The sequence below is a fragment of the Candoia aspera genome, chromosome 1, assembly GCF_035149785.1.
Source record: "Candoia aspera isolate rCanAsp1 chromosome 1, rCanAsp1.hap2, whole genome shotgun sequence".
Lineage (NCBI taxonomy): Eukaryota > Metazoa > Chordata > Lepidosauria > Squamata > Boidae > Candoia > Candoia aspera.
In genome coordinates this window covers 186,919,974-186,944,934 of record NC_086153.1, presented here as the reverse complement: position 1 = coordinate 186,944,934, position 24,961 = coordinate 186,919,974, and the positions used below count along the sequence as shown (strand labels likewise).

The 24,961-nt window shown below is 44.4% G+C and overlaps 1 protein-coding gene across 1 annotated transcript in view; it reads right to left on the bottom strand.

The window, feature by feature from the left end:
- The window catches only part of FRZB (frizzled related protein), a 38,307-nt gene extending 14,028 nt beyond the window's left edge, over nt 1-24,279 (bottom strand). The window contains exons 1-2 of the mRNA XM_063318099.1: nt 23,302-24,279; nt 4,522-4,569 (exon numbers count right to left, since the gene is read on the bottom strand). Coding sequence (XP_063174169.1) covers nt 4,522-4,569; nt 23,302-23,788 — 535 coding nt within the window. The 5' untranslated portion in view covers nt 23,789-24,279. The remainder of the gene's footprint in view (nt 1-4,521; nt 4,570-23,301) is intronic.
- Between the last annotated feature and the right edge of the window lie 682 nt (nt 24,280-24,961).

Sequence of the window (24,961 nt, the reverse complement as noted above, 5' to 3'; positions counted from 1 at the left end):
CTACTTCCCTTTTTTTAAAAAAAAAGCCAATGTATTTCTGAGATTCTTAAGTAACAAAACAATGCAGAGGTCAAGTTTCTATGCCTCTAATGCTCCATCTTTGCTTCTGTCTTCTCCTCTTGTATCACTTTATCAATTTAGACAAGAGAGGCAGAATCAGAAGGTAAAAAAACTGCATGAGGGCACCTGTACTTTTATTCTGGCAAAAAAACCCCCAAAACTTTCCAAATACTTTCCCCTCCTGACAAGAAAGCGACAGCAAAGGGTGGAATGCTTTGACTGGCTTTAACAACACCTCCAAGTACACGTTGCAGTATCACTGTTTCAACAGGTTGCTATCAAAATAAAACTCGCCCACTCCACCCTCACCATCTTACAAACTGACAGGGCTGCTGGGCTTCAACATTTGGAAGATCAGACATCTCCCCTTCCTAGGCTAAGGGGAAAAGGAGATGGAACAAAATGAGCTGACAGTAGTAGGGCAGATTCTCACCCACCCACCCAGTCAGCTACAGCCCATCTTTACTTCCTTATCAGTCCCAGCCCCAGCCATCTTCCCAACATGATCTGCATTAGAGATCTTTTCTCAAAATGCACATTTTCAAACAAGGATTTATTCTGTTCTGATAAAGCAAAATATTATATTGCAGGCTTATGGACTGTTGTCTTACTCAGTTAAATTGTTAGTTTGCTGCCTTACACTTTATATATCATTGAATAGAAAAGTAAGACAGAAAACACTGTAAAAATATACATATATACACACATACTAGACAATGTCACATGTTTTTACATGTATTGCTTGCTGTTTTGCTCCTGACTTTGCCAGTCAAGAATTATACCAGCAGAGAAATGTAAGAGAATTTAATCTAGCTTTCACCTGGAAGAAAACTTCATTTCCCTTCTTAGTAACAGCAGGAATAAAAAACCCAACAGGGCTGTTTGTGTCTACAACCCAGAATATATAAATATCAGAGTACTACAGATTTTCACATCTATTTGCATGATTCAAAACTGAGAAATGTGCAAAACATTTCAAGCTCAAAATACCCTGTTTAGAACTGAAAACAGCATTCCTTGAAGTGTTTCAAGCTCAAAAGTATCACCAGATGCTTCTGATGAGCTTGGAACAAATTGCTTTGAGCCCAAAAGCATTTTAAATTCAGAACATTTTGCACACCTCCACTGGAGCTCTCCCTCTTAGCTGAATTTTCTCATGCTGCCACTGCAGGGGAACTCCCATTGGTTGCCAGTAGGCTTTCAGGCCCAGTTCGAAGTGCTGGGTTTTGAAAACCCCTGAGCCTGATTCAATATGGTGCTGGGTTTCCTTAGGGAGCCAGCCCTGGTAGGTCGTCTAGAGAGGCTGCTCTGGGCCTTACCCCAGATAAAATGGGGGTGGGGAAGGGGGACCACAAGAAAGTGGTTGCAGCCATAAGCCTGTGTAGCATGCTATCTCCAGCAACATCCTTGGCCCCTCCCCTCTTGACCTTTAGGAAGCTTTAAAAAAAAAAACCTTTAAAGCAAAGTTTCTGTCCTTTAGTATGCAATACACCTAACAAAATACAGCAGAAGTATTATATTTTTAAAATAAAAGAAGTCGGAGAAACCTTCTAAGTTTCTTTAAACACAAACACACATTTTGTGAAATGGACAAAAATGTTATTTCTAGCCCAGAAGAGACAGGCTAGAAATAATTATTTATGCAAAAGAACTTGCCAGTTGTCTTTGCCAGAGGATACTTGATCAGATATTGCATACAGACATTATTAACCAGCAAAAATACACTATGGAACATTTGCAATGTTCTTTAGAACTGTTCATGTCCAATATTTTTCTTTGAACAATATTCCATACTTCCCCTGTAAAAGGGTATTGAACCTATATAAAAATAATATTTAAAATTTCCACCTCATTTTAGGGGACCTGAAGTGCTTCACATGTGATCCCGTTCCTGTTGTAATTTTTACAGCAGCCTACTACAACTTGGCTCCTTCCCAATGTTTAGGACTACAACTCCCAGAATTCCCAGCAAGCATAGTCTTTGGTTACAATCCAGAAATCCTTCACAATTCTGTACTACAGCTCTTGCCTCAAGAACTTCCCATTAATAGAAACAGAAGGCGAGAAAGAAAACAGCTTCTCTACGCCTCAGATCCATTACTGGATTCTTCACTGTGGAAATACAGATAGTGATAACCCTCATGAATATGGAACTCCAAGGTAAACATTTAATACAATGGTAAAAATCAAAATGAATTTGATATAATGATAGACTCTGTTCTTATATAACTGAACAGGTACATCCTGACTACTGGGCCACATGTGGCTCTGAGCTGCAAAAAGCGCCATCCTCTGGAGCCAGAAGGAACCTTGCCCACCTTTCCTGAGGGCCAGCTAATATACCCAAATTTTATGATATAAATTATCTAGTTGGGATATCACAATAATCTTAGCAATATGCTAATCTTTGGTACCAAGATTATTCATCTAGTTTTTGAATGTATGTGATCATCTTGCATCCAATGTTGACTTACAGATCAAGCACAGAAAAATAAAAGGATTGTGGGAAGAAGCTTTATTTCAGTCAGTATGTGTTCAGACTTCTGGTCAAGAACAGCTTAGGGACCATGGCCTTAGGGCTGTAATAAACGTGACTGATTGATAGGGACCATGGAACTGGAAAAATAAATTCAGGATTTGCTGGCAGGGAGGTTAAGAAGAAGTGGCATGTGGGAATGACCTTGAGAGACAAGGGGAAGAGATGCTGCCTAGGGAATGATCAGATAAAAGGGGGAGGAGTCCGCAGCTGCATAACAAGCAGAGAAATAAATTCAGAAAGGATCTGCCCTAACTTAGCAGGTGGTAAAAAGAGATGGTGGGAGATTTGTACTTTCAGACTTGTAAAATTCTATTAATGTTGCCTTACAATAAAGTAGAATTAGCTCATCTTGTCATGTTTCCTGTCTCGTTTACCTGGGAGGCTGACATCAAACCTCTATAGATCATCTTTCTTCCTGAAGTGATGAGCATGTAAGGATATTGTGCAGGGGAGTAAACTACATAGCAGCCATTTTATTGTTATTTCACAAATCCATGAACATAACAGTTAATGCCTATGAGCAGTGGTTTCTCATTACACTGAGGTCAAGCAGATTATGAGGACAGGACCAATAGGAATGTTTATGAGAAGAGGACCTATAAGAATGTATGTTTGGTTTAACTGCATATAAGGCCATTAGTTATAGCTGCCAACAAGTTCTCTCCTTCTTCTTGATCCCTTCTCCAGAATCTCTGCCTTTTCACAGCTTTTGTCAAGGAATTGATTTTTATTTACTTAAATTTTTGGCAATTCCTATGTCCCACCCTATATCAACAAACTTTAGGCTGCAATAAAAAGACCAATAAAGCACCATTAAAAAAAAACTAAGTAAAGAATAAAATGTTGACCAAGATTTTACCAAGAGCCAAAAGCTTAAGTACATAGTCAGGTCTTTACTTGGTGCTGAAATGGAACCAATTTTGCAGGACAGCATTCCAATATCTGGGAGCCAGTTCTGTCTAGGAAAGGAGAAAACCAATCCTTTTCTCTCCTTGACAGCAGAAGAGGCAAGACAAAAGACAAAAGACATTTTTGCAAAATGGCAGTACTTGTTTTTTCTTCAAAATCTGCCTGATCAAAGAGAGCTGTGATCTCTTCACCTTATATAGAAGCGTTTCAATGCAACTGGGAAGAGGGAGGGAGAAGACCCTTCTTCTCTTTCTTCTCCTGATCTCCCCAGTTAATGGAGAAAGAATATTTCTGTTGGATATGTAGAAAAGACACAGAGTGGCAATCAGGGAAGTGGATTGCTGGAATCCCAAAAGTATAAACCGACTACTTGGGAATTATTTATAAATCGCCATGTGCAATAGACTGACATAATTCATCAATTCACATATTTGAAGGGTAAAAATTGGCTCCATATCACGCACTCAATAAGCAATAAAATACCCAAGACCTGTCAGATTATTTTGGAACTGGAGGTTGATGTAGAACTCAAGTCTCTTTGCCAGGTACATTTTTCCTGCGTGGCAGTAAAAATACCACTATGCATTAAATAGTTAATAATTTGTTTCTCTTTCATGACTGCTCTGTCTCACTCACTCTAAACAGTAAGGCCAAACTGCTCTTGGTAGTGTTCTCTGAAATTTCTGTGTCTCTTATACAATTTTCTGGGCAAACAGTGCCATCTGTGGAGGAGGGTTCAAAACAGTCAAGATGGCACTTGTGTCAGCACAAGTGAAGCCCCACCCCGTTGCACACGCATACTGCACAGGTACCAAAGGAGTGGGGCTTCAGTCATTTGCAGTGACCACTATCTTGACTTTTTTGACCCTGCCCTACAGATACCACTACAGGCAAATATTTTTGTACCATACAAAACATCCTAACTCTATCAGGTTACTTCTGTACTGTTGAGGCTGAGCTCATGGAAGAACAATAAAAAGGAAAAACAAGGTATTATATAAAAATGTACTCACCAGCATTGGTGCCTCTACAGTTCCCATTATTAGAATCCATAGGGAAATCTGGCATGAATTGTTAAATATGTAAACAAGTATTAGTATTTTTAATACTGGATTATTCAACACAGCCACAACAAAATGCTTAATTTTTCATCCATTAAAGCAGTCTTCCCCAACTTGGTATCCTTGGATGAGCTGGTCTTAAACTCTCAGAATCCCCAATACAATATAATAACTAGGAATTCTGGGACTTGAAATCCAGCACATCATGGATTGAGGAAGACTGCATTACTAGTAAATGGAACTAAGATTACATTTGCTTTTCTAAAAATCAGATCAGATGGGGAGCTCTCTGTCAGGAGCCAAATTCAGGAGTCCAATTTCCTATGACAAAAAAACAATTGCCATACACTCAGGACATTTTCTATTGCCACTGTGACAGTGAAAAGGCTTGACTAGAGAGCACAAGAACTGCCCACAGTGTTAAAATATGGTCACTAATCCACATTTGTTTTTACTGCTGATATTCATCTTATAATATCCTCAGCTTTAACAATCACCCCTAAAAGTGCTTCAGATCCATATTTCATTAACTAGAAGACCAAGAACAAAGAATACATGATCTTTGAATTTAGGCCATCTATTTCAGGAATGAGCCTAGAGCAGGCCCACAACTAGGGTCTGTGTCACCCGGGTCAAACATGGATTCCGGGCCCATTTTGGCAACCCCTTGTGCTCATTTTGGTGCCCCCCCAGCATGGCACCCGGGGCACATACCCCACTTGTCCCCCCCAGTTGCGGCCCTGGCCTAGAGCACCACCTACAATCTTTAGGCACTGAATTTGTGTACATCAACTTCAAACTTTAACAGCAACACATAAAACGTTCTACATGGGGCTACCCTTGAAGAGTTTCTGGAAGCTACAGCTGATTCAGAAGGCAGCCGTGCGAGTAGTCTTGGGTGTCCCAAGGATGGCACATATAACACCTTTGCTGCACGAGCTGCATTGGGTGCCAGTCTTCTTCCAGGTCCAATTCAAGGTGTTGGTTATCACCTTTAAAGCCCTTCATGGCATGGGTCCAGGCTACCTGAGGACCACCCCCATTACATCAACCCATCCCACCCGGTCAGGCAGAGAGGACATGTTACGGACCCTGTCCATGAGAGAGTGTTGATTGGCAGGGTCCAGGAGGAGGGCCTTCTCTGCTGTGGCCCCCACCCTTCAGAATAATTTGCCCCCTGAGATAAGGCAGGCCCCCACTCTCCCGGCCTTCAGAAAGGGAGTTAAGACCCGGCTATGACACCTCGCTTGGGGCGAGAGGGGGGATAGTCGATCATGGGGTGGTTGGTTCCTTGATGTGGCCCTGGAAAATTTTATTAAGACCGTCTTGGATTTTATGTTTTATGTTTTATGTTTTATATTTATGTATATTTATATTTTATAATGAACCTTTTATTCTTTTATTCATTTATAAACCGCCCAGAATCATTGCAACACGCGATGGGCGGTGAAGAAATACGATAAATAAATAAATAAATAAAACAATATAAAGTAACTAGAGCTGTCAGCCAGATAAAACCTTGAGGCATCAGTTTAACTACTGAATCTTGAAAGAGTTCAATTTAAAGACATGCCCATGTTATCAAAGCCTCAGTGTAGGCACCTTATGTAAGATACTGAAGCACGATATAACTTTTGTTAACTAGGACCAGGGGCAAAGAAACATTAAAAAATACACAAACATGTTCTTAACTCACTGCTCCATTAATTCAACAATGCGTGCACAATTAAAACTGGCCACAAATTGATCAAGAAAACCTTTGTTAATTAAGTTATCATTTAATCTTGCAGCTCTATCAAAGGAAATATTAATGTATCTTTCATAAGGCAGGGTGATATGAAAGGACAGAAGAGAAAACGGAAATTTCCAATTTCTTCCAGAAGTCTTTTTGGATGTATTCTGCCAAGGAAATGTGCCTGTCAACTTAATCCATTCCCTATTTACAAAAGGAACATTGTTTACGGCAGTATCCCCCAGACTGGAGTTCTCCAGATGGGTAAAGTTTACAGCTCCCGGAATCCTCAGCCAACATGATCAATAGTCATGCTGGGTTGCTCTTAATTAGGGTGGCTATTAATTCATTAGAAATGTAGTCTCAATTAATTGCAAGGGTATTAAATTGGGAATGGCTAGTTCATAGTGTTTCAATGTTCTTTTTCTGCCTTGCCTTGGCAAATTCACTCAATGTGTGTTGGACTAAACTCCCATCACTCCCATCTGACCATGCATGATAATGATGGGAGGTGCAATTCAATATAGCTGGAGGGCTCCATACAAAGAAAAACAGCATTAAAGCAATAGGGAAGACTAATACTGCTAAAGGTTTCACTGAGCAGAGATCAGGAAGGCACTAGTAATACTACATCTTCATGCTTGAGATTTTATTTTATGTATTGATCAAATCTGTATGCCACCTGACTCCCAAGGACTCTGGCACCCAAAGAAGGGATCAGTGTGGAAGTTGTAACTGCCTGAAGCTTGAAAATGAATCTGCTGTAGAATCAGATTCCCTGTGCCAAAGAAACAAGGGTGTTTTCTCAAAGGGGGAAATGTTTTCAGACAAACAAACAGAACACCAATGGGCATTCATGTCTTGTCTTTGGGTTCTAGCCATAATCTATAAACTGTATTTACAGCCCACTTCCTAATATAAGAAGCCAATAAAATCAAGATACAGAGCCATGTATCATCCCTGCCTTGCTATCCCTATCTGTATTCCATTTTTTTCAGGAGATGGAGTGGGGAGTAAAAGTTGGAGCCTCAGCACAAGTACGTACCTCTGTCCCAACACAGTTAAAAGGGACCAAGTTGAAGAAGGCTGCGCCAAGTTATATCAGTTCTCAGAATACTGGACACAGTTCATTATTACATGCAGAATATTTTGTTTACGACATTTATTTCTGTAATGTTCAGGTCATCTGTTCCAAGTATTTGTTCTCTGGTTCACAGACATCTCCACATCTGTGAGCCTCAATGAGCTGAAGATTTTCCATATTATTATTAGGTTGCTTTTGTTGGATGGTGGGAAGAAATGATTATCTGTATTGGGCAATATTGCTTATATTTCCAGCACAGCTAAAACTGTAGCATGGCTCCCCGACTCCAACTAAGAGATAAAAGAAGCAGAAACCACAAAATGCATGATATGTGTTGCTTGGACTTTTGCCAAAAGTAGACTGCAGACAGCAAGAATGTGACAGCATCCGCATGTCCCTCTGTTGACAGAAGGCTCCTGCCATTCGAATGAGTAGAGGGGTAATTCTCAGACAGTCCTCCTGAAGCCCCTTATCCTCTGTATTTGCTCAGAAGGAATCTTAACTCTCCAAAAGAGATGATGCCCTGAGCTACATGGAGAGAGTTGCTGCTGAAAATTGCCAGCTTCCGTGTTTCGCTTAGAGAAGCCTTCCATGGGCAGAGGGACAATAGTTGGTGTCATCCCCAGTCCCTTTAATACACTGGGAGTCTTCCTCAGGTATCTTCTTCTACCTACTCTGAGTAGAAATATATTAGGTAGACCCATTTGCTCTGAAATATCCCAGAATCCCTCTAGAATGCATCTAGTTGGCCACTATATAATGCAGGGCACAGGCCTTGACCTGCTCTTCACACGTCTTTATGTAGATGGCATTCAGACCTTATGCTAAGGCCATGATGTGGTCTTTTTAGCATGCCATTATGATTTGCTCAGCAAAACACTGCCAAAATAAAGCCTGGCTTCCCATTATGTGAGAATGCAGCCAGTCTTCTCCACCTCAGACATGGTCTGGCTTGTACCAGCCCATGGCTAAACAGGCTTTTATAATGGCACGAGAGGTACTTCTAATTAGGAATCAGACCCACGTTCATTTGTTCGGTTATACGTTATGCCTTTAGCAGATCATTATTACTGTTTTTGTGATTGTATTTTTATCCTGCCTTTTTTATATATAACTCAAGATGGTAAACATACCTAATATTCCTGTTTCCTATTTTCCCTACAACAACAACCCTATGAGGTGGGCTGGTCTGAGGGTCACCCATAATTAGCAAACCAATTTAACAGACCATTTTTTTTCTCCCTGGTTTTCAATAATGCAATTATATTTCTTAGGGTAATTATAATTAATACATTTAATGAAGTTTTCTAAAAAAACAGCTGAGCAAGGATGTTGCAGAAAGGCCAGTTCTCTGGGTGTGGGAAAAAAATTTTTTTTTCTTCATACAGTAAAGAATGTTCTTCATATAGTAAAGAAATAGCTGTACTGCCTCTCCAGACAAAAATATTTGGCTTCTGCTCTGGTGGCAGATTGAAATATGCCTAAGGAAAGACAAACTGTAAATCAAATCACTCCAAAATAGAGTAAGCCTTAGTCAAGCATATTTTGACCAATAATAACGTCTCCAAATTTTCTGGTTCAATCATGAATATCTTTAAGACTGAAGTAGTAGTAGTAGTAATAGGGATTTGGAAATCGAAAGACTTTGGGAAAAAATGTCAACTATAATACCGATAGTAACTGGAGCTCATGCAGCCATACCAAAGGGATTCACCAAATATTTGGAAGTTTTAGATTTACAGAACTGACTTTGCAGAAAACTACCGCAAAATACTACAGTGATGCCTCCGTGATCTCTTGGTTCTTGGTTAGAACCCAAATAATCAGAAAATACCCAGTAATATACTGTGATTTTCATTGGATGAATAGATGATGATGATGATGATGATTATCATTTTAATGATTGATTATTTATTTATTTGTTTGTTTGTTTGTTTGTTTAAGGCTTAGGACTTAAAGCCACAGGTTTTAATGCCAAATTCCTTCAACATTCTCTTAAATAGACCTCCTCTAAATTTACTGATAACTACTCTCATCTTACAAGAAGAATGGGATCACAGGCCACCATTTTCAACAACAGTTGTTCTTCCTAAGCATTTTCTCAGACCTACAGTATTGCCTTAGTAACAAGCTGGTTACCAACACCTAGCAATATAGAAAATAGCCATTCTCCTTTTGAGATAGCAACTTTGTCACAAGGCAAGTGCCTATGGGGGACAGGGTAGGATCGATGCATACAAACAGTTTAAAAAAAAATGCCAGACTTCTTTTCTCCTTTCACAAGCAACACTAAACTGATTGCTTGCATGGAAACCTAAATCTCTAGCCTCCACTCCATTTCTCTTCTTTTTCTGGGAAGTAGTACACCTTTTAAAATGTATTTGGTTTATATATTTAATTTAAACCCTGCCTGTCATGTTCACTGATTCAATGTAGTTTATACATCGTAACGTTTCACATGCCATGGCACTGACGCATGTTTCTGTTTGGGAGGGAGCTGCTCTGAGACCTTGTACCAAGCCCTATATGTGAAATCAGTACAATGGAATGTGTTTGGGTTATGTTCTCTGTTCAAGGACTTTTCCCGCAGACCATCAGAAACCGTTAGGAGCACCTGGGATTGTGAACTTGAGAAGATTCTACGGGGGGAGGGATTTCATTTGCACCGAGGGTTTTTAGTTTGAATTTGGCGCACTTTCATCATTCTCAGCTTTCTCTGTGATCCTGCATGCTATTCTTTAATAAATCAGATATCTTTGAATTCCTACTCATGAGTCTGATGGTGTTTTAGAATAGGCAACCATTAAATAAAGCTGAGAATCCCCAAAGTTGTACCGTTAGCTCCTACCAAGATCAGTCTCTTGTGAGGGAAAATAGTTAACGATGGCTGAGTCAAAATCCATGACCGGGGGACTCGAGGAGACAGCTAGCTTGGTGCCCGAGTCGACGGTCAAGAGCAGAGAACTGAATCTCACCACAGAACCTTCAGAATCCCGAGACCTGTCAAGGGATGAATTGAATTCCAATTCTGATGCAGAGGAATCTGACAACGGGGAAGAGCCAAAGCAACCGGCACCCAGCGAATTGCTCGCAGAGTTGATCACCTTGGATGAAGTGAGAGAACCCCAACCAGGGACATCAGGGACGTCCTGGAAGTATTGGTTCCCGCTAACCCCAGACAAAGAATCTACTAAGGTGCCAACTGAGAGGACACCAGGCACGCGAAGGAGAGGGGACTCTTGAACCCCTGAGAGACTAAGAGTGGTGGAAGCCAAAAAAGAATCAATGGAGTACATGTTGAAAAACCTGTCTTTGTCACTGGAGGGGCAGGGGAGATGTGGAGGAGATCCCAGCTTCCCGCAACCATCCCCCATCCTCCCATCCAGACCGCCGGCGGAGCGGGGCCAGAGACAGCTCTGGGATGAATCTCCACCCTGCAGAGCCCGGCTATCAGTATCCCCACCCCGAAAAGGAAAAGCTACTGTAACCTGGGGCCCAACCACTCAAGTGCTGGCTGGTTCCACTCCAACCGGAGGCAGAGTGAGAGACTTTTCTGTCAAATTCGATGGGGATCCAACGAAGTTATCTTTCTTTTTAACTAATGCTAAACGTTATATGAGGCAGTTTGGGGCATGCTTCCCTTCTGAAGAGGCTAAAGTAACTTCCATTGCCACCAAGTTGAAGGGTCGAGCGGCTGACTGGTATGTTCAGTTAAGTGATGCTGACTCCCCTGCACTTGATTATTTCGATGATTTCATGTGGGCGTTAAAGCTGCATTTTGAAGATCCTCTGGCCAAGCCAAGAGCTAAGAAGGCGCTGAAGGATCTTACCCAGGGCCAAATGTCAGTAGCTGATTACACCCTAGAGTTTAAAGCTCTGGCTGGGAAAATCACTGACTGGTCTGAGTCAACTCTAATAGCACGTTTTAAAGAGGGACTCAACTGGGATGTCCTGCGTTGGGCATTGTGTAGAGACAACCCCCAGTCATTGTACAACTGGATCTGTCTGGCAGGAAAGGCTGAGCGTGCTCAGCATACCTTCATGCAAACTAGAAAACCTGAAAAACCACCCACCACCATGAGAGAACCCCAAATGCTGCGACTGCTGCCCGGCCAAGCTATAGAGCCTGGGATGAGGAGAGAGATTGGTGCTACGAGAGGGGTCAGTGTCTCCGATGAGGAAAGGAGGGCCATTGAGCAGCTGATTGCCCAAAACCCAAGGCTGGAGATCGAGCAGGGAAGCCACCGGCCAAATCGCCCCCCCCCCCGTGGCGAAAGGGACAGCCGACGCTGAAGAAGTAATCTACTTCTCAGGAGAGGCTGAAGATGACTCTAAGGAGCTGGCGGGAAACACCAGCCACCTGCCATGAAGGGCGCCAGCGGGCAGGTGGAAGAGGATGGGCGCGAAGATGCTATGGTGAATGCTGACTGTCCTACTTTAGCAGTAAAAGTGAAATTGGGTTCCCGCACAAGAACTACAGAGGTATGGGCTTTAGTTGACTCTGGGTGTTCCAGGTGTTTAACTCACCCTGATTTGGTTGCTGCTTTGGACCTGCCTAGTTTCCCCCTCCAGCATCCTTTGATCTTCACACAGTTGGATGGTTCAACAGCGGGGGGGGGGGGGCGGCAACCCATTTCACTGGAACTGTGGCAATGCAAATGGGCAGCCACCGTGAGACTTTGAAATTTGTTGTAGCACCTGTTGGCAATCCCTTGGTAATCCTGGGGATCCCCTGGTTGACCTATTGAAGCCCCTATACAAACTGGGAGCACAGAACTGTGACTTTTAAAGATGGATTTTACCAGGCTCCTACAGTGGAGATAGTTGCACGTGTGGGGGTTGGAAGGGCAGTGATCACCACGCCGCGCCCTGACTTGCCACATTTAGAAGGCTTGCCTACTCAATACCAAGAATTTGCAGACGTATTTGGGGTGTTGGAAGCAGATCAGTTATCCCCCCCGCCACCGGAAAACTGACTGTGCAATAGAGTTGGTCCCCAATGCTCAATTGCCCAAGCCAAAAATTTATCCAATGACTCAGAAGGAGCTCGAGGCATTACAGGACTTCATTGACAAAAATCTGTCAAGGGGGTTTATTGAACCTGCTAATTCCCCAGTTGGGGCTCCTGTGTTATTCCAGGAAAAGAAAGATGGCACGCTTCAACTCTCTACGGACTATCGAGGGTTAAATTCTGTCTCTATTGTCAACAAGTACCCTCTGCCCCTCATGAAGGACATGTTAGCTCATTTGTCAAAGGGCAAGATTTTCTCCAAGCTCGATCTTCGTGAAGCCTATTTCCGGATTCACATAAAAGCTGGGGATGAGTGGAAAACTGCTTTTAATTGCCCACTAGGATCGTTTCAGTACAAAGTCCTCCCTTTTGGGTTGGTAGGGGCACCCGGAGTCTTCATGCAATTGATTAATGAAGTATTACATGATCATTTGTTTAAAGGGGTCCTGGTTTATTTAGATGATGTTCTCATTTACACTGAAACCGAGGAGGAATACAAACGCCTCCTCAGACAGGTGTTACGCAAACTTAGAGATGCCAAACTCTATGCCAAACTTTCCAAATGTGAGTTTCACAAAACCCAACTTGACTATCTGGGCTATCGAGTGTCTGACCGGGGTATAGAAATGGACCCTGCAAAAATTCAGGCGATTCTAAGTTGGGAACGTCCCCACGCCGGGAGGCAATTACAAGGTTTCCTAGGGTTCAGTAATTACTATTGGCAATTTATCCAGGGGTTCGCTGAGATTGCTCTGCCCCTCACTGATTTACTCCGTACCAAGGGCTTGGGGGAGACACGCAAAGTAAAAAACCCTGGGGTAGTGCTGAATTGGACGCCTGAATGCCAGGCAGCATTTGAGAAATTAAAAACCCTTTTTACTGCTGAGCCTATTCTACAGCACCCTCATCCTGAGCGCCCCTTTGTGGTCCAAGTTGATGCTTCTGACTCCTCTACTGGGGCTATTTTGTTACAAAGGGATTCAGAAAATCGCTTAAAATCCTGCGCTTATCTATCCAGGAAATTTTCTGAAACAGAACGCCGTTGGCATGTTTGGGAAAAGGAGGCATTTGCTGTAAAAGCAGCTTTAGAAACCTGGCGCCATCTCCTTGAAAGCGCTAAATGCCCATTCGAGGTTTGGACCGATCATAAGAATTTGGAAGCCCTCCGCACCCCACGACGTCTCAGCCCTAAACAGATTCACTGGGCTCAGTTTTTCAGTCGCTTTAACTTCCAGTTAAAATTTATTCCGGAAAAGAAAAACTTTCTGGCCGATGCTTTGTCACATTTACCTCAGGACCTTGACCAGGTGGCAGATGTGGTTGGGACTGTTCTCACTGAACCACAACTGGGCTTGGTTGCTGTCACTCGGAGCCAGACCCGTGCGCAGGCAACCCCGCCCCCAGCCCTGTCTGGGAAATGGAAAGTGCAAGTTCCTTGTCAGTTACACAAGGACTTTCTCCAGGCACTGAAATCTGGCACTTGGTTGCTAGCTAATAGAGACAATGTTTCTTTTGAAAACGGTCTGGCGTGGGTGGAACACCGCCTTTATGTGCCTGAAACTTTAAGAGCTGATGTTTTGCAGCGTTCCCATGATGATAAACTTGCTGGACACTTTGGTTTTGTTAAAACCTTGCATTTGGTTCGCCGTCAATTTTGGTGGCCAACCTTAAGGCGTGATGTAAAAGACTATGTTGCTTCCTGTCCTGTTTGTGCCATGTCAAAATGAAAAGGGGGGAAACCACAGGGGCTTCTACAGCCAGTGGCCAGCCCATCCTGCCCCTGGGATGAGATTTCTATGGATTTCATTGTGGACCTACCTCCCAGTCAGAAGAAAACTGTCATTTGGGTTGTAAAGGATTTTTTCTCTAAACAAGCTCATTTCATTCCATGTGCATCCATCCCGTCAGCCCCACAATTAGCGCGCCTATTTCTCCACCACATCTACTGCCTCCACGGTAGCCCCTCCTGTTTAATCTCTGACCGCGGCACACAGTTTACTTCCCAATTTTGGAAATCATTTTTAAAATTGATTGGCACTAAACAAGCACTGTCCACATCGTCCCATCCTCAGACTGACGGTTCTACTGAGATTTTAAATTCCACTCTTGAACAGTTTCTTAGAGCATACATTAACTACCATCAGGACGATTAGGTGGAGTTGTTACCTTTTGCTGAAGTTGCTTACATCAATGCTGTGCATCAAAGTACTGGACAAACCCCTTTTCATGTGGTTTCTGGTCACGACTTTGTTCCCATCCCTGAACTGACACAGCCCCCTTCCCAAACATGTTCTGCGTCTGACTGGGCTGTTAAACTGTCTGATTCCTGGCCAGTAATTCAACAAGCTTTGGCTGATGCCCAGGCTGCTTACAAGTCTCAAGCTGATAAGCATCGTCCTTTACAACACGACTTCAAAGTTGGGGATCAGGTGTATCTGTCTACTAAATTTATCAAATCACCTCAACCCTCTAAAAAACTTGCTCCCAAATTCATTGGTTCTTTTCCTGTTGTTCATCTTGTCAATCCAGTTACTGTTAAATTGGAACTGCCTCACAATTTGGAATGCTTGAACCCTGTTTTCCATTGCAGCTTGCTTAAGCCTGTGCACCACTCGCCGCGTTGGCACCCTCAACCTCCTCCTCCTGCTCCAATTATGATTGACGGCCAACAACACTTTGAAGTCAAGGACATCGTTGATTCTCGCAAGCTTTGAGGCACCCTGCAGTATCTGGTCCGATGGAAACACTTTCCTCATCCTGAATGGGTGTCTGCCCACCATGTTAACGCTCCTGATTTAGTTCACCGTTTCCACCTTGCTTATCCTTTGAAGCCTGCTGCTTGATGTATTCTTCATTTGGGGGGGGCAGTATGTCATGTTCACTGATTCAATGTAGTTTATACATCGTAACATTCCACATGCCATGGCGCTGATGTGCGTTTCTGTTTGGGAGGGAGCTGCTGTGAGACCTTGTACCAAGCTCTGTATGTGAAATCAGTACAACGGAATGTGTTTGGGCTGTTATCTGTTCAAGGACTTTTCCCGCAGACCATCAGAAACCGTTAGGAGCACCTCGGGTTGTGAACTTGAGAAGATTCTACGGGGGGAGGGATTTCATTTGCACCGAGGGTTTTTAGTTTGAATTTGGCGCGCTTTCATCATTCTCAGCTTTCTCTGTGATCCTGCATACTATTCTTTAATAAATCAGATATCTTTGAATTCATACTCATGAGTCTGATGGTGTTTTAGAATAGGCAACCATTACACTGCCATCTAATGGATACACAGGGTGGCTAACAAAATATAAATGTTAGTGGAGTCCAAAGTGGTACAATCCAAAATGCCATCCCATCAGCCTACCTTCTCATGCTGCTCAGCAGATAGAAAAATTGCCTGACAGAGCAGTCTCCATGAAGCGAAGTCCCAGGGAAGGAACAGAAGCTGTTTTCGGATTGGGGACTGTGTCCTTGTGAATGCCTGCCAGTCAGCTCTTCATGGCTAAGAAAGCGTGGTCAGATTGCTCTCCAGCTTCATACCCTATCCTGCTTAGTGGCTTCAGTAAATCTATTTCATGTTGCTGAAGGGTTCCTGAGATAAACTTTGCGTTTGGGGAAAGTTTGCTCATGGGCCTTGAATCATCAAGGGCTGGACAAGGGGGTTATATCAGTTCCTGGCTTCCAAATATAGGCCCAATCATACATTTGGTTTCAAAAGTGGGAACCCTTGGTACTCCAGTTGTTGAATGTCAACTCCCAGCAGCCTCATGACCAACCACAGGAAATGTGAGAAGCTGTGCACTTGTGGATAATGGGAAGTGAGGTTTAACACAACTGGAAGCTGCTGGGTGGTGAGAGCTGGTTCACAAGCTTTACCTGACATTCAGAAACACTATAACCGGTCATTATGCCAATGGGTCAAACCACTGGACAGCCTACCTCTCAGGCCACATGTGACTCTCAGCCTAACTATATGCGGTCCCTGGCCTAATTTCAGAAGCCCTTGCAGGAAATCAAGACAAGTGACAGTAGAATTGAATGCAATAATGTCTCAACACACCTTTGGCCCCACCCCTTCCTGCCTCAGCTGTGCCCATCATTGCCTTATGATATTACCCCCAACAGATGTCTCCTGAGAGAAAGCAGCCTCGTGCAGGGAAAAACATTATCCATCCTGGTCTACAATGACTGGTAGTGGGGCTTTCCCTGATTTCAGACCAGAGTCTTGCCTGGAGATAACAAGAACTAATAGGGGAATCTCTGCACAATAGCTGTCCCTGGAGCCTTGGATTTCTTTGGTGTGGCTGTTATCACAAAGCAAGCTCCCCTGCATATGCAGTGAATTTAGGATGATTCCTCCCTGAATCCTTTTAGCCATAACATAGCAGGACATGTCCAAAGCACTGTACAAGAGCTGCAAGCAGTGCTACAAAACCCCTTACATCTTTCTCACCACATCTGCCTATAGCGCGTGATCCACAAGTTACACCTGTTTGCATGGGCCCATGGAACCCCTCTTGCAAGCCTACCAGTCTCCTCCCCAACTTGAGTTTGCATCTCCATTCCCCAAAGTTTCAAGATAGAAATGGTTTAGTCTACTTTTAGAAGACAAGGAAATTGTATTCCTGGAAGGAGCGGGGGGGGGGGGGGGAGAGGAGTGGGAAGAGAGGTGGCTTCAGCCTAGTGGCAGGAGTGTTTGTTTAGGTTAAAAAACATCTCAGCACTAAGAATGTCATCATGTTCCCAGTCAGTGAAAGAAAGCGTTCATGGATTCCACACTGGCTTCATTCAATGGAACTATTGTGCCCTTTGTGGTCCTCCGTAATAGGTAACGTTGGGGCAATCTGACAGAAAACGACTCCTCCGTGGCCTTGAATGTGACGGTTTCTTAATGGCTGCTAGCTTTGCCAAGCTGGATTTCAGTACTGATCTGTTCTGAAGGCACTTTGGGAAGCACCTCTATGCTTAGGCGAGGTGGACCTTTGCAGAGGCTTCAATGCGAGACATTCACCTTCCCCGCCCCCACTCCGCCACTCGAAACCACTTGCCCGCAGAGCTTCCCAGCAGGTATCAAACCTAAAGCAGCTGAAACAACAGTCAACACTCTGTCTGTAGACAGACCTGGGAAGTGACGTTTAGAACGGCTGAAGCTTGAAGACCAGTTGTCAAAATACAAGGCAAATGAAGAATGGGGAGCTGGGATGGGCCTGAGGAGGGAGATGGACTGCCCCAATGGTCCCAGCTGAGCCAAAAGGTGCAATTTCAGCTGTGGGGTGGAACTCAGAGGGATACAGTTGATAGGACACACTGAGTGAGCAGAGAGCGATGTCCTTTTAGAAAGGCCCGAGAGAGCAAACCTATCCTAAGATACACCTTCCTCTCTTAAAGACTCCTCTAGCTCTACTGCTTCCTTTCATAAGCTGGCCTAGATTTTCAAATGTGAAAATATGAATCTCGACTTTCTGGTGCCCAGCCAATGTCCAGAATAGTTCCCAACCATTTCAAAGCCTAGCGCAATAAAGAAGCATCCCTTCTGCACATAACCACGAAGTCAGTCACATACTGAAGCTGAGGACGCAGACAAGCAAGCCTGAAACACAGCAAGTGCCTAGCAAGCCAAATGCCATAATGCAGAGGACTTCCTCAGTCATTGTAAAATGGCCAGTAGAGCACCTTGGCATTTATTCTGTGCATTCTGGAGTTTTTCAGTCTTAATCCAGAGAGCTCTGTCCTTACAAAAGTGAGGTATGAACTTGGAAGGTCTTGGTGACTTTCCAAATTCAGCAGTTTTCCTTCACTGCTGACTTAGGAGATCAGTTTTTCAAAATTTTAAACAGTTTATAGGTTTTGCAAAAATGGTACGGAGCAACATCAGAAATGCCAAGGATTGCTTACCCTGCTCTAGAGGTAAGCATCCCTGGCAATTACATGTGTAAGTCCCTGCAGTTTTCTTGGCAAATTTTCAGAAGTAGTTTGCCATTGCCTTCTTTTTGGGGATGAGAGGGAACGACTGGCCCACATTTACCAATTAACTTCTGTGTCTAAGGCAGGACTAGGACATGAGTTTCCCTACTCCTCATCCAGCATTTTAACCACTACACCAACCTGGCTCTCATTGTGCTAATAGATACTGTATATCTTTATGCTCAGATCTCTTATCTCAATGGCGTGCATTCTTTTACCACAGCATCTGTCAACTCAGGTGGTTTTCAAGCAATTCCTCATCAGGGTAAGGATGTAGAGCCTCCAGGCCTCCAGATATTGTTGAACCAACTCCCACAATCTTTCATGCTGAGAGCTTGTAATTCCACAATATATGGGGGGGGGGGAGTGTTACAGGTTTTCTACCTCTTCAGTATGGAAAGGATTTCCTCTAACTGGAACTTTTGGAAAATGGCAGGATACACCAGAAACTGTCAGTCTGCATCCTAGCAATCTTAAGCAAAGCAAAGCAAACAAACCAGAGTGCCAGCTAGTACAAATAACCTTGGTTTTGAGCATACTTTGCAGTTGAATGAATCCATTTTTTGCATTGCTCCAGGACATATAGGAATTTTAAGGGTCATCTGCCAATGCTGTCACCTGGTGAATTCCACAGCCAGGAGGCTATCTGTCTAAGAGGGATCTCACCAAAGAGAACTTTTTAAATATTTTTTTAATCCCTTTATTATTTTTTATAAATAACTCAAGGCGGGGAACATACCTAATACTCCTTCCTCCTATTTTCTGCACAGCAACAACCCTGTGAGGTGAGTTGGGGTGAGAGAGAGCGACTGGCCCAAAGTCACCCAGCCAGCTTTCATGCCTAAAGTGGGACTAGAATTCACAGTTGCCTGGTTTCTAGCCCATTGCCTTAACCACTAGACTAAACTTCCTCAGACTCCCTGTATCCTGGATCTCATGACTGCTCATGATTGTTATAATCTTGCATCACCATAATAAAAATGTAAACATGCTGGAGAAATAGTGCAGGAGAAGGAGTTACACCAATGATCAGCCAATCCTCAAGAGGTTACTGTATCATCAAGGTTTGCCAAATGGAATTTCTGAAGGCTCTCACTTAATTGTTGTAGGCTCTGCCTATTGCAGAGACGTGTAAGCACCCTCCTGATCTTCTCTCTATATGGTAAGTTAATAATTGGTCACAAAAAGCTACCTTTGGATTCCAATGCACATGTTTCTTGGAGTCTCAAACACTAACTCTTACAGCCTCTGAGCACAGATCACCCACAGTTTCCTAATTTCTACTCAGTTTTCAAAGGGACTAAGGAAAACAGTATGTGGAAATGGAAAATGGAGAAGATGGAGATGGTTTATGGGGACCGGCACACAAATTTGAGACACTTCTACTAGTTTAGACTGAAAACAAAGAATTATATTTATGGACGTTCTCTCACAAAAATAATAAAATAAACCACAAATTTGTGTAGTGGAAACCTTTACAACCTGTTCATTTAACTCTACCATGTGAAGGAAGATTTGTTTCCTTTTTAATACTGTATATGCACACACATACAAGGTTTCCATTCTACAGCCTTCAAACAATTTAATTACTCATTATAATCTTTATTTAAAATCCTTACATTCCCTCTATCATGCCATGTAATTCCAGGCAGCATATGTTAAAATACTTTTCATACAATTTAAAATACAATGAATCATTAAGAATAATGCTTTTTGTGTGTATGTGCCCTTGAGCCACTGTTGACTTCTGGCATCTGCCTAGACTAATCCTTGCAGTTTTCTTGGGAAGATTTTCAGAAGTGGTTTGCCCTTGCCTTCTTCCTTGGGCTGAGAGAGAATGACTGACCCAAGGTCACCCAGCTGGCTTCATGCCTATGGCAGGACTAGAACTCACGGCCTCCCGGTTTCTAGACTGGTGCCTTAACCACCACACCAGACTGGCTCTCTAAATAATAAAATATATACAGTATATTAAAATGTATAAGTGGCCATGAGTTTGGGAAACATTCTAATAAAAAGTTTACCATGAGATTTACCATCTGCATATATTAGATTATGTATATGGTTTTAGGGTCTGATTATCAAAGGGACTGCTTCTTATGGTTAGGAACCTTCTGGCAGTCAAGGTCTTTCGGAGATGCCTCCAACGAGACAGGCCTATCTTTCTTTGATGCAAGAAAAACTCCTGGATTGCTCCTTGACTGAAAAAAATAGTATGTTTACTTCAGTTCAAGAAAGTGACTTTCTCACTTGATGACATTTCCATGATTTCATGCTATATAAGTTCAGAAAGAACATCCTCAATCTGGAAAGTGCAAACCAAATGCTGAAGAAAAGCCAACATTATGAAGAGGTAGAGCACTTCCACTGGGCAAATGGGTGAATGCTCCTCAGGTGTTTACAATAGATAGTCTGCATATCAGGGCAAAAATAAGCAAGATGTTCTTCTCCCTCTCTCATTACACTAGAACTCAGGATCAATAAATGAAACTGACTGGCAGAAGATTCAGGAAAGACCAGTAAATAAAGGACAGAATCTCTTCCAGGAACTGTGATGATGGGTTTGGAGTTAGGTGGCTCCCAAGCAGAATGAAATATTTATTGAGGGTAATATCAATGAACATTAATAATGACAGTGAAGTGGATTCTTAATTTGTGAGGCAATATTCTTCAGTATGCACTGAGAATTTCTTCTGCATTTTTTTCTACCACTCTCATACATCTTAATAGAAAAGCTTTTCTTTAAAAAAGAAGAAAATATCTGTGAAACGCCATGTGTAGGGTGAAAAGTGCTTGCACCCACCTGGTTTACAAAGTGGCAATGAGGTATGTGTGCCTTTATTTATTTATATTTCAAATTTTATCACCGCCCATCTCACTCAAAGAGTGGCTCTGGGCAGTTATTTTAATTCCACTGTGCGGTCACCTCTTCAGAGGTCTGCAGACTCCCTGGCTTCCCTCACTTTAACTAGAGTCCAAGGAAAGACAGCAAGAAACCATCCATCTAAGGGGCTTCTTCAGATCAAGGAGGGTGGGCAGCAAGGGAAGCTGCAGAATGATGGAGTATCTTAAAACAGAACCAACAGCATCACTCTTCCAGCATCCTCAGCACCTGAATTCAAAAAAAAAAACCCTGCCAAAAGAAATGTGAAAGAAAATGTACAACATCCTAATAATAAAGTAGAAAGTTAGAAAACGTTTTTGCAAAGCAATCAACTTGGGGGGAAACTGATTTTGGCATTCTAGTAATAGTCACACAGCAAAGGAGAGCCAGTGGCCTCAGCGAGAGTCACTATTAGTAATCAGGTGCTGATTTACACAGACCCTTGGGATGATCCAGCAAATTTCTTTCCATAGAATACAGTGGAAGTCCCACTTCAGAAACAAAGCAACTGTTCAGTTTATACGTAAGACCAATAATCTAAGGTTATTCATAGGAAGAGAAACCCACAATCGTGGGCAGGCAAACCAACAATATATACAATTGTGGACAAGCTGTCAAGAATCCTAGATCTCTTATCTTCCAGGGGACCTAGAAAAGACAATTTCACTGAAGCTGGCACTACCTCCTCTTCCATCCCCTGACTATGTAGATGTTTTTGTAACTTCTCGAGTGAACAGACCTGGGAAAAGCTAACTGTGAGCATTTTTAGTTGATCACAAGGAAAGTATTGCCTGGGAACATAGTCCAAAGGCTAGAATTTTTCTTGCAAAACAGCTCATTTTTAAAAAAGTTTTACAATATAAGACAAATGGAAAATAGAACATGAGGCACCAGAGGAGGTTGCAGCCTTCTCAGGAAGCTGGGGCTGGAGAAGCTGTGGTTATGGAATGGAAAGGAGATAGGGAGTCAGGTGAGAAGATCTGGGTTGCTGGAATTGTGGTTTACCAACATCAGATAAAACAAATGACCATGGTTTCACACTGGAAGTGGAGATGCAACCATGTGCTCAGAAATGAGAAAATTTATGGCACAAGTTTTAATTGCTGCTGGAGACCAATTCTCACTAGCCCCAGGCAGAAGAGTCAGGAGTAAGCAGATGTGGTGTCCAGTAACATCTGGAGACCACAAGTTCCTCATCTTTGACATAAAAGATATTGAGTTGTTTCAGGCATGATGGATAAGGATTTGAAAAGTTGATTACTCATTTCATAGTTCTTATGATTAAGTTCATTTCCTCACTAGTGATTTACAGGGTAAATCAGCATCATTAAGGCAACAAAAAAGTACAAGGATGGTTAGATGATTATAAATGACTAGAGAGGAACTGACCTACATTTGCACAGATCAAAGAGCTTCAGGGACCATCTGAAGTGGGAAAAGTGGAGAACTCTTCAAGAGATTGCCAAAACAAAAGACTGCTGCTTAAGTTGTAGGCAAATGGGGAAAACAAGGCCTGGAAATATGAAAGGATTGAGAGAGTTTACTTGCAATCAAGGAAAAGATGGGTAATTGGAGAAAGAAGATAAGGGTCTACTGACAGTGAGTGTGTGAGATTGGATAGGACAGGCCAGCAGATTCGAGACAATGGTTTAGTTGAGGAGGATACCTGAGGACTTCTAGAGGCAATGGTTCTCCTGGGGAGAGGGAACTCTGAGCAATTCACCCACAGTTCTCCACCATTTATTTTCCCCTTCTCTCATGATACACATTCCCTCCTCCTCCACCTCTTCCTCCTCCAACAACCCAGTGGTTCTGGTTTGTCCACCTCTCCCCCCTCCAGCTTCATGTGTCCAAGGGGCCTCTAGACAAGGAGGAGAAAGGAGGAGGAGTTGTTTTAAGGAAAATGTGTGGTTCTGAACTTGGGAGTCTCTAAGGACCCAGAAAGCACCTAATGGCCCCCATTCAAGCCAGGCTTAGGGAGGTGGGAGGTGGTGTCAGAAGGAGAAGGATGGGGCCGGGGATCCCAGGATGAGTGGCGGGGAGGACACTGAAGGCGACTCACCGGATCCTTCGGCAGTGACGATAGCCTCTGGGGAAATGCAGACCCCTCGGTCGTAGACAGGCAGCTCGTCGCAGGCCAGGCTGTCGGGCCAGGCGTGGCCGTACTTGATGAGGACCGGCTCGCAGCCCGCCCGGGCCCTCTCGCAAACAGACTTGCAAGGCTTGATGGGCTCGTGCTGGAAGTCGAGGGTGCAGATGGGCGCGTACATGGCGCACAGGAAGAAGAGCAGGTCCGGACTGCAGTGGATGCCCAGCAGCCCCTCGAACTGCTCGATGGCCAGGATGGCGTTGGCCTGCGTGCTGTGGTGCAGGTGGTTGGGCATCTTGGTCATGTTCCAGGGCAGAGACTTGCAGAGTGGGATGCGCACCGGCTCGCACGCCGCGCCCCGGGCCAGCGGCACCCAGGAAGCCAGCAGCCCGGCCAGGGCAAGCAGTAGAGCGGGCGGCGGCAGCGCCTCCCCCGAGCCGTGGCCGCAGCCCAGCGACATCCTCTCCCCTTCGAAGCGGGCGGCCGCACGCTTTCTTCCCGGCCCCTTCTCTGCGGAGGTGGGTGGACTCCTCCTCAGGCTTCCTCCTCCTGCCGCCCAACTGCCCGGGGGCCAGCAGGAGCCAGCTTCCCTTTCTTGGCGACTCCTACAAAAAGTCTGGCCGCAGCTGGGGGCGGGGGCGGGGGCGCGCCGCGAAGCGGAGAGCGCCGAAAGCTGGCCGGGGAGCCTCTCCCACCGCGCACAGTCCGGGCCGGGAGCGAGGTCGGATCCCCACGGAGACACTTTCTTGGGAAGGCGCCCGCCGACAGGCTCCCGCTTGGGCAGCGGCGCAGCAGGCTGGGGAGGAAGGGCGCAAGACGTTTTGCTGGTTCAGGAGAGCCGGTGAAGACAAGAAAAGAAGTTTCTTGGGGGAGAAGCGAGCTGAATCGCGCCGCTCTGCGACCTCAGGTCCGCCGCGGCGGACAAGCCCGGCTTCGCTTCTGCGTGGCTGGGTCGCGCCTCTGCTTTTCCACCGGCCGGAGAGCCCCGCCTCCTCCCTTGCGCCGCGCCCACCCCCTCCCGGCGCCCTCCCCCTTTTCCTGGGAGGCAGGCGGGGAGAGGCGGGGGAGAGGAGCGACCTGACCTGAGGCTGCCTCCTCTTCCCTCCCGGGCAGACGCCCCCACCCCTTTCTGTTTACCCATCTGGAAAGCGGCCGCCTCTTTCGCTCGCTTTTCCCGGGTTTTCTGTGGAGCTCCTGGACCTGCCGACGAGCCCTCGGGACGGTCCCCGTAAAAAGATAGCCCCAGACTGAGATCCGCGCCCCGTCCCTTAACGGAAAAAAATAAGCGCCGCTTGGTTGAGGAAGCACCTTAGTCCTCTCGCTCCTCTCTCCGAAACCAGCCGCAAATGCCGCAGGGGAGGACACGGGAGGGCCCGTCGTCCTTTCCCTTTCTGCTTAAGTATTCTTTTTTTTTTTACAACTTCCTTCTTTTTTCCTTCTTTCCCACCTAACAGTAGAAGTGGCCCATAGAGTTTGCCTTAAAAGCCCCCCAGACCTGCCCTCTTCTGTTTTATTAAAGACCCTTTTCATTCGTCCCCGCTGTCCCTTCCCCGCCAAAACCAGCTTTGGGAAAACTTGCACTACAGCGGCCAAAGGCAGCTCTTTCCACATGGATCCAGATGCTTTTGATCTT